This window comes from Rhipicephalus microplus, chromosome 10 (assembly GCF_043290135.1).
Source record: "Rhipicephalus microplus isolate Deutch F79 chromosome 10, USDA_Rmic, whole genome shotgun sequence".
Taxonomy (NCBI): Eukaryota; Metazoa; Arthropoda; class Arachnida; order Ixodida; family Ixodidae; genus Rhipicephalus; species Rhipicephalus microplus.
In genome coordinates, this window is record NC_134709.1 from 84,521,319 (window position 1) to 84,532,992 (window position 11,674).

Sequence of the window (11,674 nt, forward strand, 5' to 3'; positions counted from 1 at the left end):
ATGTTAATCAAGTTCGTGTATTGTGCACGCTCTTCCTTTGTTTAGTTTTTCTACTGGGGTGTTACTATTGCTTTTCTGGCAGTCGTTTAGATCACAGTGCACTTTACATATTGTACCATCTTGATTTCATTTTTTTATATTGCACAGTGCACTTTATATATTGTACCATCTTGACTTCATCTTTTTATATTTGTCTCAAGTCATGTTTTACTATGTATCGCCCCCCTTACACAATGCTCCAATTAGGAGCCTGTAAGGTATTGTGAATAAATAAATAAATCTGATATCGTTATGATACCTTTACTTATTAAGAAAATGCAAGTCACACTTCCGATTTGCGAATCTAGCACCGAACGTCAGAAAACACTGTTGACCAGTCTACAACCTGGAAGGAGCCAATGGCTGAAAACATAAACTGGTATTTTCGCGAAGTACGTGCACTGAAGCGTAAGTTCTGCAATTGTCTAGCAATATTAAGTGGCATGTGCATGTGACCTTTCGTCCAATAAACGAATTTTCCACCGAAGCGTGCAACGCTTGTGCATCGACAATACCCCAGGGTCAAAGTAATGCAAGCTCTGTTGACCATCTCCGAGTGGGCGTGGCCAGGTTACGTCGAGTTAACTCGCACCTGTTGTCGACCTAATAAAGTTCTTTCACTCGCTCACCATCATATCTCTGGTGAAACACTCTTCCGTGATGTCGTTTTTTTTTCACTACTTCCGCATCTTGTGACGTCTGCCATTAATATTATCCGCACAAGGGTCACGTGGGAAGCTCGGTTAACATATATTTCGCATTCAGCGATCCAACGAAGACCACTCCAAGCTGTCGTGCAACAAGCGTGCATCATCTGTCGGAGCACTGAAATGATCGTACGCCTGCGCGCCCACGAACCAGTGAGCAAACTGGCCGAGCGGCTGGGTCATGCCGGAGGACCTCTGGCAGTCACAGACTTGGACCTCACCAATTGCGTCGGCGCCGACGTCCGTCAAATGCTTCCCCTCATCACCGAATGCAAGCAACTCCGACGCTTCATGTGCACCGCTTGCCCAATTCGGCCGAGTGACCTATTGACATTGGTGAGGCAGCTACCCCACCTGGAGGATATACAGTTTTCCATCCCACCTCTCGGAGCCAAAGGGACCATTGAAATCAGACGCCTATCCGCAATCGTGGGCACTGAAGGCAGCGTACCTCTGAAACTGCAACGCGTTTATGTTGAAGGTGGCCAAAAGACGAACGAATTCCGCCTACTGTCTTTCTTACTGCGTTGCTGCCCAAACGCGAAATACCTGCACGTGCACCTAGTGTGCGGTGATTTCCACGAAGCCGTAAGAGAGTGCCACATCCTCCTTGGAGAACACGCGAAACTGGACGCGTTCAGGTTGACCTCTGAACTGCCTTCATATATTGTGCGCGAACCACCAGCTACGTTTGATATTGTTTCCTACGCCACTGTTTGCGCAAACTTAACCCACCAGAAGTCGGTGAACTTTCGGAGCTGTGCCCGAGTGCGGGACCTCGTGGGGATCAGCGTCCAACAACAGACTATGCCGTTCCAGACGACTCTGGTCGCCGTTGACGACAGCCTCACGCCTGAATGGTTCCGCGAGGCCACCGTTAAACACGACTGGAGCAACGTGCGCCAACTATGTCTTCTACTCTTACCACCGCATCCTGGTAAGTTCTATCCCGCCGCAGGGTGCACGTACTCAGAGGGTCTTCGACTATTGAGCAGGCAGTTTGTGCACCTCGTCGAGCTCAACGTAAACACATTGCATTTCGGACCCGGCCTCGATGTCGCCACGTTCCTTCAAGATGGGAGTCTGTCGTTCCTGCAGTCGCTCTCAGCGCCTCCTTGTGGTTTTCGCGGCGTGTTGGCTCTAGCACGTCTGGCGGCGTGCTGCCCCGACTTCAAGGAACTGGACGTTCGCTTTGACAGAAAACGCAGCATTTTCGAGTGCGCTGGATGTGACAGTGACCCATTTTTCGCTAACGAGTTTCCCCGCTCCGCCAGTCCCGCCTTTCGGAACGGTCTTGCCAGGTTGACTTTGAGCCAAGTCCACGACGCTGCGTGTCGGTGGTTCATCGAGTGTTGCAGGCCAGTGTCTACACTGCGGTTGGCCGGCTGCCCTTCGGAGCTGGATTTCGAGCGTATTGGTCGTGCACTCACCCACAGCATGGGTCCGAGCTGCCTGATCATAGAGCACGAATTTTTTGGGTTTGACGACGTGGCTTTGCTGGTGAGTCTCGCTCCTTCGTTGCATTCGACACGTGTAGACAAGAGCAGCCGTGGTGAATGTTAATTTGTCTTTTATTCCACCTGGTGTCATTTCACTGTTGCTCCTCTTCCTTAGACATGTCAGAGATCGGTGCCTCGGGAGCAACATTCTATAGTGCTCATGTGCCGTAATACACCACTCTGTACTCTCACTGTCCGGTTTTCTCTTATACCTAGCAATATAAGTTGTGGCTCTCGCCATCCTCGTCCACCTATTTTAGCCCATTTCAAGATCACTTTCTAACCTTCGTCGAATTTTTTGCCAACCCTGATTGTATATACCTTACAACCATTCCGTTGCTCTTACCAACTGGTTTTAGCCTTCTTGCGTGCTGTAATGTGGTCCCCAGCTGCGTCAGCTCTCCTAACATGTCACTGTCAAGGGATGCCATATAATTATTCAATCACCACATCAGGTCTTTCCCGCGTTTGTAATGCGCATGCGTTCTTGTTGTTTTTGCGAGGCCATTGCGACATTTCTTTGCTCACTTTTCATTTTTGAGAACCTATAGAGCACCTGCTTCTTTGTAATGTCAGTTGGGAGTTTTGCGCTTGCATGTGCGTATGTGTTCGTTTTGTTCTCCACTTCAATCAGTTTAGAACCTTTTTTTCTACTTCCACAGGCTCATTTCTCTCACTTGTTCATCCTTTTGTACTGTTACTCATTCTGACATCTTCTGACACCCTATTGTTTCTGCAATCTCTTTTCGTTCTCCTGCCCCACCGTGGTGGTCAGGTGGTTAAGACACTCGACTGCTGACCCACTCGTCGCGGGATCGAGTCCCGGCTGTGGCGGCTGCAATTTCAAAGGATGCGAAATGTTGTAAGCCGGTGTGCTCGGGTTTGGGTGCACATTAAGGAACCCCAGGTGATAGAAATTTCTGAAGCCCTCCGCTACGGCGCCTATCTTAATCATATGGTGGTATTGGGACGTTAATTCCCAATTATCCACCAATTCATTTTCATTCTTCTGCACGGTTCGTGATTTTCAGCTTTTTCCTACACTGGTTTGTGTTCCTTCATTTTCTTCTTCAATGATGCGCAAAAAAAAAACAATTTTTAAGTCATTGCTGCTGTTTCTATCATATCATTTTGTTTCTATAGCTTTTAATGCAGACCGCCACACTGAAGGTGTATTTGGCTACCGACAACTTTGCTTGACAGTCACCTTTGCGCTGTTCGAACTTCCAGTGCACTGCAACAGCTATGACATTTGCAAATTGTTTCAATTCCAGACCCACCCGTTCCACTTCGCCGACCTCCAGTACTTGTACCTCCTGTTCTACAGGTGTGTGCAGCCAAGTGACTTGCCGAACTACGTGGCCCGTGTCCGGCAGAGCCTACCACTACTTAAGTGCTTGCACGTCCACTACAGGCAACCAATCAATACCACCTTCGTTACTACGGTCACCTGGTTACGAAGACAAAGCGGCGGAGCTGGTGAAGATCTCATTAGAAATGGTCCCTGCTTCCTAAGTTGTTCTACAGCTACTTTCATAGGACTCGCAAAGCCACTGAACCGTGACTTCCAGCCGATGCTGTAGTTTGTCTAACCTATACTTTTATGGATGACAAGCAATATTTGCTGTGTATATATATATATATGACACTGCGCCTTGTGTGTATTCGGTACATGTGCAGAAATAAACAGAGAATAATGTGTGCTTATTGTTCCGTTATCACGGCATTCCATGAAGCATAGCGAAGCATGAAGCGCAGACACACAAAAGAACGAATGCCCACGTGTTTTCTCGATAAATCCGGTACGTCTGTATCGCTAAAGCTTCATCATTGACCTCGTTGAGCCCACTGGAAGTCAAGGGCATCTTCCAAGTATCGACAGTTAACCCCATTCGGTTGTTTATGGGGCCATGTTATCACCTTAATATTCTTAATTACGTCTACCCATTTTCCTTCCTCTCGCGAGCTTGGCTTTTTTTAGAATACAGTCTGTCGGCCCTGATTACCTGCGAACATCTTGCCTTTGCGCTGTATGCTTTGTGTATGCCCATTTCTTCTTGCTGATTTCGACTAGTCTAGGCGTCGGTGAAACTTGTGCGTATATAAACCACGTGCATGCATTGCAACATCGTGGATGTATTGCACTTTGAAGATATGCTTGAACAAAGCAAGCAATGTTGCAGCCGCTTTGTCACCATGGCTACAAAAATAACACACACTTGTAGGGAAAGTCAACCTCGAAGACACGCTTAATTTATAGTCTCCTTTTTTAGGGGGCGAAGCTCCGTGGGTCGTGCGTCCTCGATGTATGTAGTGATAGGTAGATATGGATGAATGGATACGCTTAAAGTCGCCAAAGCTCGTTAAAAAAATACTTTTCATTTGGAAGCATCAGCTTTTTTAAAAATAGTGCATATGTGCCCGACCGGTGAATCTTTAGCGTTCGTATTCTTTTAAATGCTCATCATCATGAGATCCCCTTTCGTGTGAAATTAACGGCACGCTTTGCAAGCAAATGCGTGCGCAACGAATGGTAGCTCCTTCAGAAACACAGCACGACAGTGTAATCAGGCGCCTTTTTATCACGTTACCAATATGCAGCTCGGCTTCTGTTCTCTATCGACACCTCAACCGTGCCGCGGGGAAGGCATCAAACGTGTTTGAGGTACATAAACTGTTTAAAGCTGAATGGTAATCTGTCACTAACCCTCAACAGGCAGGTATATAACAGCTGCATCTTGCCGGTAGTTAACTACGAAGTAGGAGCCTGGAAGCTTACAAAGAGGGCGCAGCTTAAATTAAGGACGACGCAGGGAGCGATGGAAAGGGAAACGATAGGTACGTGTTGAGAAACAAGACAAGAGCAGTGTGGGTCAGGGAACAAGCCGGGGTGTAGGATATCTTGACTTGAAATCATGAAGAAGAAATGCACATGGGCCGGCCACGTAGCACGTAGGCAAGGCAACCGCTGGTCATTAACTGACTGGTAACTGACTGGATTTCTAGAAAAGGCAGACGCACGAATAGGAGACTGAAAGTTAGGTGGGCCGATGAGATTAAAAAGTTCACAGGTATAACGTGGCAGCAGAAAGCGCAAGACTGGGTTGATTGGCGGTTCATGGGAGAGGCATTTGCCTTGCAGTCGGCGTAGTCAGGCCGATGATGATTATGGTAAATAGGCTAAGGTACACAAACTTGTCTCAGCTAGTGGTCCGGACACAGCCATGAAATTCAGTTCTGAAGGGCCGGGACTAGAAAGAAGGTTGAATTTTTCCCCCTCCCCCGATGCAACCTTTCTTGAAAGGAGGGCATTGGTCTCTCATAAATAAGCAATTTCTTTAGGTCCCTCGAGGAACATTTCTATACGAACTTCTAGAATAACTAAACTCTGAGGGCACTGACTGAGAAATATTGTCAGGCCCCGGAAGCACAAAGGTAGTTTTGGTTGCAAAGAACATGCACCCTCGAAGCGATTGCCGGATGTCCAGATCCGGTTGATTGGAGGGTTCACATTTATTGGCTTTCAGAAGTTTTTACAGATAAAATTAAAAAGATAGCCTTTTAAAAAAACTTATTTCTCTTTTGTTTATGTGTCCTTTTTCATTCCTTATTTCGCTAACTTCAGATTAGTCGAAGCGCGGGAAGTGATTGACTTGCGTTCGCAGAGCTTTCCTCCGCTCCTTCTCGCCCCTCGCTCCGCGATATTAAAAGTTAGATAGTGCTAGGTTGTCTCGCTACGTGGGCGTCCCAGCTACGGGAAAGATAAAAAGACAGCAAGTTGTGGCGGGCAAAGAACGCAAGCCGCAGAGAGCTACGCTGAACAAGTCAACCACGCATTCGTCGAAGATGGCTTATTCGGGCGACACATGTTTTCCGCGGCTCTGCGGTGTGCTAACCCAGAGAGCTCTAGTTCTGCGAAGGTTTTTCAGCGTTTCTTAAAGGCAAGGGGTGAGCACAGCAATTTGGACCCATTATTTGACCAGGCATTGGTTTTGGAGGAGTACATGAGTAAACCCCGTTCTCTGCAAGACTGACTGGACTGACAGAAGTGCAGTGTCGCATGACTAACTGGTGAAGACGGTAGGCTCCTGTCGGGAAAATGCGTTTATTGAAAGGCTTGAATTCGAGATGGCTCGGACAGATCGTTATAGTCTCTTTTACTTTGGCATGTAATTCAAATGATGTCAAGTAATTATATGCTGCGTCCTGCTCATGAAATTCATGTAGCCGCGGTTTCTAAACTTGTGAGTCTTTACTTCTATTAGTGTCATTCAAATACACGTGATGGACTAAATGCTTCTAAAAACTATCGCAGAGAATATAGATGGAGCCAACGTTTTGAAAAATGAACTTTTCTTTACCAGGGCAGCGCTTTTGCCCTGATGAAGACAAGTCATCTTGCCGAAACAGTTTCCAGTGACGTTCTCTTTCGAAAGGCCTCTGATCGCTTCAAGTCTCTCAGGGACTCGGAACTTCAGTCTCGTATGCCTCTCAAGTTCTGTGAGAGAACTATGTGCGCCATCTTAAAAGACGCGATTGAGTGAAATACGACGTTTCCTACACAGTAAACGCAACTTAGCCTAATTGGGCGTTTTAAGGGCGAAATACTACCTCATTCGTACCCATGCATGCTTGGTTAGGAAGTAACAAAAAAAGTAATATATCGCGCACCCTAGCGATTGCTGATAACTTTAGCATTGGTTCGGATATTCTGGACTGAACGTTCGCTCATTATGTCCACGTGGTAATTGAAAATAAGGCTGTTTTACAGACTATCACTTTCCCACTGCCTGTGTCTGTTTCTTTACTACAAAACGTGCAATAAATTAGTTCGTTTTATTTGTGCCGATCGAGTTTTGTATCACTAATAAATCAATTTACTGTCGCCTCTTCAGAAAACACGAACAAAATTTAAAAAAAAACGATTAACAAAATTTTATGGCCGCATATCACCAGCGGATCTGACAGAAAGCGCGAGCGCATAACACTTGCATGCGAAGCGAGAAAGGAGACTTCGCGGCAACCCTCCTCCTCTCCATTTTTCGTCCTTTCCTTCTATTTTGAGATGTCACCAGTGACTTCATGAAATGAATTTTCTGTTCTTGATTTTCCTAGTTGAATGCCCGCGGCAACCACAAGTGATAAAATCGCTGCTGCCGCTCCCGAAAGCGAATACATGGGAGGTATAGGGAGTTTCCAGCCCCTGCTATTGCCACGAGTGTAATTTGATGTACTACTCGATTAAAACCTACAAAGACTGTGAGCAATACTCGGCGCAGATCATGCCTCAGTGCTTTAGAAGCTTCATGTTTGTAGTAGATCATTTTGTTCTGATTGCGCGGAGGACGCGAACACTCAAGCTTATTCCAGAACTTGCGCGACCTCCAGTGGTAAGGCTGGGAAGTTCGACGCACGATTTATAAAAAATAAAACGGCGCGCCACAACGGGCTGATCAGTTTTTTCGACGGCCGACCCTCGGCTCGCCACTACCAGTGCCAGTGTGTATTGCTGTAATCTGACATTCCGTTCAACGGCCACAAGTTCGGCCAAATAATGTTTCACCTTGAACACGTCGACTGTCCCCTTGGCCCCGTTCGTGACCACGTGACAATATAGTTTTTGTTCCACAGTTATGCTTCAACACATGGTAACTGCATGTGGTGCCTCAGAAAAAGTTTCTTTGAGAACAATGGCTTCGATTCATCTTACCTGAATAAAGCGTTAATAAACGTAACAGGTGAGAAAGACAGTGTGGGCACCGTTTGGCAGAGTCGTATACAACTCCATTTCTTTATAAGCGCGAAATAACGACCAAAGTTTCGAAGACATTGACCTCATGCCTAACAACGCTTATCTGCGACAAGTAGAAACGCCCACATCCACCTTTTATGTGCAGGAGAGCCTCATGAACAACCACAGGTGTTCAACTTCGACCGAACTCGTGCCCCTTCATCAAGCAGAACAAGTGTTCACAGAGGTAGGTACTTCCGACCCTGTATACGATCCTAGCAGCTTTTCTGCGTAGCATCCGGCCATGACGGGTCCCAATGAGGGGTCCCTTTTTAAAGAGCCTACGGCAAGTATCTTGATTAATTTGCTCTCTTAGTAACATAATGCAATCCACTAGGGGGATCGTCCATGAAACGGGTGGTTTTGAAAATGAAGCGTTCAATATTTTCTAAACACTTTTAAAAGTAGATACAGTTCCAAACTGCCGACTATACTCGAAGGTTGATCCTGCGAGTTAGCGATGCTCACAACTCGTCTTCAAGACAACACAATAAAATGCAATGCATGACTGTGCTAAAAAAACACGGACTAGGAGGAAATGTCACTGGCGGTGCGCAAAAGGGTTACTGCAACTACTCTGTCTATGCTTTTGCTGCTGATGATGATTGCTTGTTCAACGTTGTATTGAGACCCTTTAAAACACTCACTGGTTGTACAATCCACTCTTCTGTACGCCCGACACGATTTGATGCTTCGGCTACGTAATCTAACGTGCGTTAAGGAGAACCTCACATTACGTGACATTCCCAGCTTGCTTCCCACATGGAATGTCTGGGTTTATTGCCAACTCGTAACCATAGGTCGGCGAACTAACGCAGGAGTTGACTCAATTGCTTTCTCATACTCAGATCTTGCCCTGAGTGAGTCCAAGTGAGTCCGGCTTAAGAAACACTTTCTTGTTAGTGCGAGTGAATCTGGCTGTCTGGCTGAGGAAAATTTTGATCAGCCTGAGTCTGCATAAGTTCGAAACGGAGTCTGTGCTGAAACAACAATATACCAACAGATTCCCAAGCAGTTTGTAAAAACTTTTGAAAGAGAGAATTTCTAAGTAATCCTTAGAAATGATCGCCACTGCAGCGAAGAAGAATCTACATGAAAATTACATCGTTCGGAGTCCAGGTCATGAGGCCTTGATGAGAAATGACGCAGACGATGCTTTCACCCGAGCTCATGTTCACCGGGCTTTCCCATAAGATGCACTAAGAAGGAAAGAAGATGTATCTAAAGAGTAGAACAATATACTGCAGCAATACAGGCTAAGCAGAATTTATCCGCCAGCTCACCCGAGCCTGACTACAGGGAAGAGGTAGTAACCCTCTGGAAGCTGCAAACACCTACGTTCATGGTACGCTACTTCACCGCATCTCACCAACTGAGCACTCGTACTCCTGCAAGTACTGGATGTCCCGCACACTCAATGCTGTATGGTATGGGGGATGTAGACGACGTCCTGGAATCACTACACTAACGGAAGAGCACTGGGAGGCCAAGTTATCTGAGCCAGGCCTGATGAATCAGCAAAGCATGGATCAACAGGCGCTGGAATTGGTGAAGGCCCGCGGCTACTTGGAATAAGGAGGCCGCTCTATATACGCGCTCTCTCCAATAAACAACCAAAATTCAGAGCCCCTTCATCGGGCTACTCGCCATACCATGACGGGGCTCCCTAAACACATACTAAAATATCCGTTTTTGAAAGCGCAGGGGGCTTGCCTCCTCTGAAGGACGTCATCCGTGAAGTGGACACTCGACACCACATGCGCATGGAAAACACGCCGCAAGTTCGTCGACTTCTATCCTGGGACTGTCAGCGACATGACGACGCACCCCTTCTTGATCAGTCCTTGCACCCATGGGAAACACTGATAGCCTCTCGACGGTTCCCATATCCCATATCTCGTCACAATGAAACTGGCTGCCAGCTTCTCGCCACCTGACATTTCGGGGAAGCGAGATTAGATACTATGGACGTATATGCACGGACGCTTCTATCTCGATCAAGTTTGTAAAGCATGGATTTGCGAGTAGACATTCATGTACACTGGGGTCTACAGGGGCTTTCTGCCAAACGGCACCGCTATGGATGCTGAACTTCTTGCCTTTTGGGGAGGAACTGCCAACCTGCCATACACTATACAGAAACCCATTCGTCCCTTTACAGACTCGCACGCTGCGTGCTGGGAAATATTTCGCCCAGCCTAGGAGGATGCTACAGCTGCTGCTATTCAAAGCATCCTTTGTAGGCATGAAAAAACCGACAGGCCGATCGAAATTATCTGGACGCCTAGGCATACGGATGTGCGGGGGGGGGGGGCAATACGGAGGCTCACGCCGCTGCTGCTTCCGCAGGTGCGTTGACCAATCTTTCTCCCTCTCCCCCCCAGGCCAAAGCCATATGAGCTCTCAAGTAAAATGGATCCCTCGGTAACCGCAATACACTTGGTGTGCACGTCCCTACGTCATGCCAGTAAAAAACACATAATGAAGGTTACCGCAGCTGTCATATTCTCCAAGAAGTGTCCGCTTTCGCGCTCTCAAGAAGTCCTAATTAATGAGGTCTGCACAAATTCTGCATACACACCGTATTCTCTAGCTAAATGACGACAACCGGACATTGCGACAGTGACATGCAATCGCTGCAGGTTTCGCTGCTGCGCAGACCTTCACCACTCATTATGACAATGTCCCGCATTCGATAAAGGGCGAATGGCCATAGGAGATTTGCAATACACAAATTATTGTGAAGCGCTGCTTTCGGACCCAGGCATGCAGTTATTATTTGCGCGATAAGGAAGTCAGACCGGCCTGATCAGAGGGGTTTAGTGGGTCTGAAAAACCGCAGTACTGACCGCACACCGTCTCAGTGCATCTGACTGTGACTAGAATAAGTGCAAACCTTACCACACAGTTAAATATTAGTACAGGTTGAATGCCCCGCTATATATCCACAGAGGGCATGCACCGCACTCTTGTACAATGAAGGACTCTCCATCGATCTTTTCTCTTTTAAGTGAGTCCGAGTGGGTTCCACTTTTTTTTTGCAGAGCTAAGGCCATATTTGTTAGCATTGAGCACTATACTCCCAGCCTTACCTTTATTCACGTTTATACCCTCTCCTACTCACACACATTAGAAACGGCAGTATCGTTGATTCGTGTTAAAGCGCACTGACACCATGGCCGAAAAAAAAAACAAATTTTATGCTAACAGACTTGTGAGTCGACTCACTCTGACTCAGAATCAGACCGAACCATGAACTTTGGCGAGTTTTAGCTCGAGTGAACCCAGTTGAATAACTGTTTCGCGATTGTGAGTCCGGCTCGGGAAAAGTTCAGGGATTCTAAGCCCGAGTACGTCCAAAGAGCAAGACGCATGTTTTTAAGTGAGTCTGAGTGAGTTTCACTTTTCTTGATGACCTATGGTAGAATTGAATATGTTTTCGTAATGATTCACTTGTATCTATCACAAATTTTCACCGGGATTTCTCGCTAATTACCACATACATCGTTTACTTTTCTTGATGACCTGTGGTTGAATCGAATGTTTTTGTAATGATTTACTTGTACCTATCTCAAGTTTTCAACGTGATTTCTCACTCATTACCAATGACGCCGGGACCAACGCTTTACGCTGACACC

General features: G+C 46.7%; 1 protein-coding gene across 1 annotated transcript; it reads left to right on the plus strand.

The window, feature by feature from the left end:
* Nucleotides 1-818: 818 nt before the first annotated feature.
* Nucleotides 819-3,948, plus strand: LOC142774780 (uncharacterized). Its single transcript, XM_075875823.1, has 2 exons — nt 819-2,246; nt 3,520-3,948. Exons 1-2 carry the CDS (start codon nt 870-872, stop codon nt 3,826-3,828), a joined length of 1,686 nt encoding a protein of 561 aa, XP_075731938.1. The 5' UTR covers nt 819-869; the 3' UTR covers nt 3,829-3,948.
* Nucleotides 3,949-11,674: the final 7,726 nt, after the last annotated feature.

Coding starts and splice junctions, on each gene's coding strand:
- LOC142774780 (XM_075875823.1), top strand. CDS start 870: ATGATCGTACGCCTGCGCGCCCACGAACCAGTGAGCAAACTGGCCGAG. Junction 2,247..3,519: donor TTGACGACGTGGCTTTGCTG/GTGAGTCTCGCT, acceptor TTTCAATTCCAG/ACCCACCCGTTCCACTTCGC.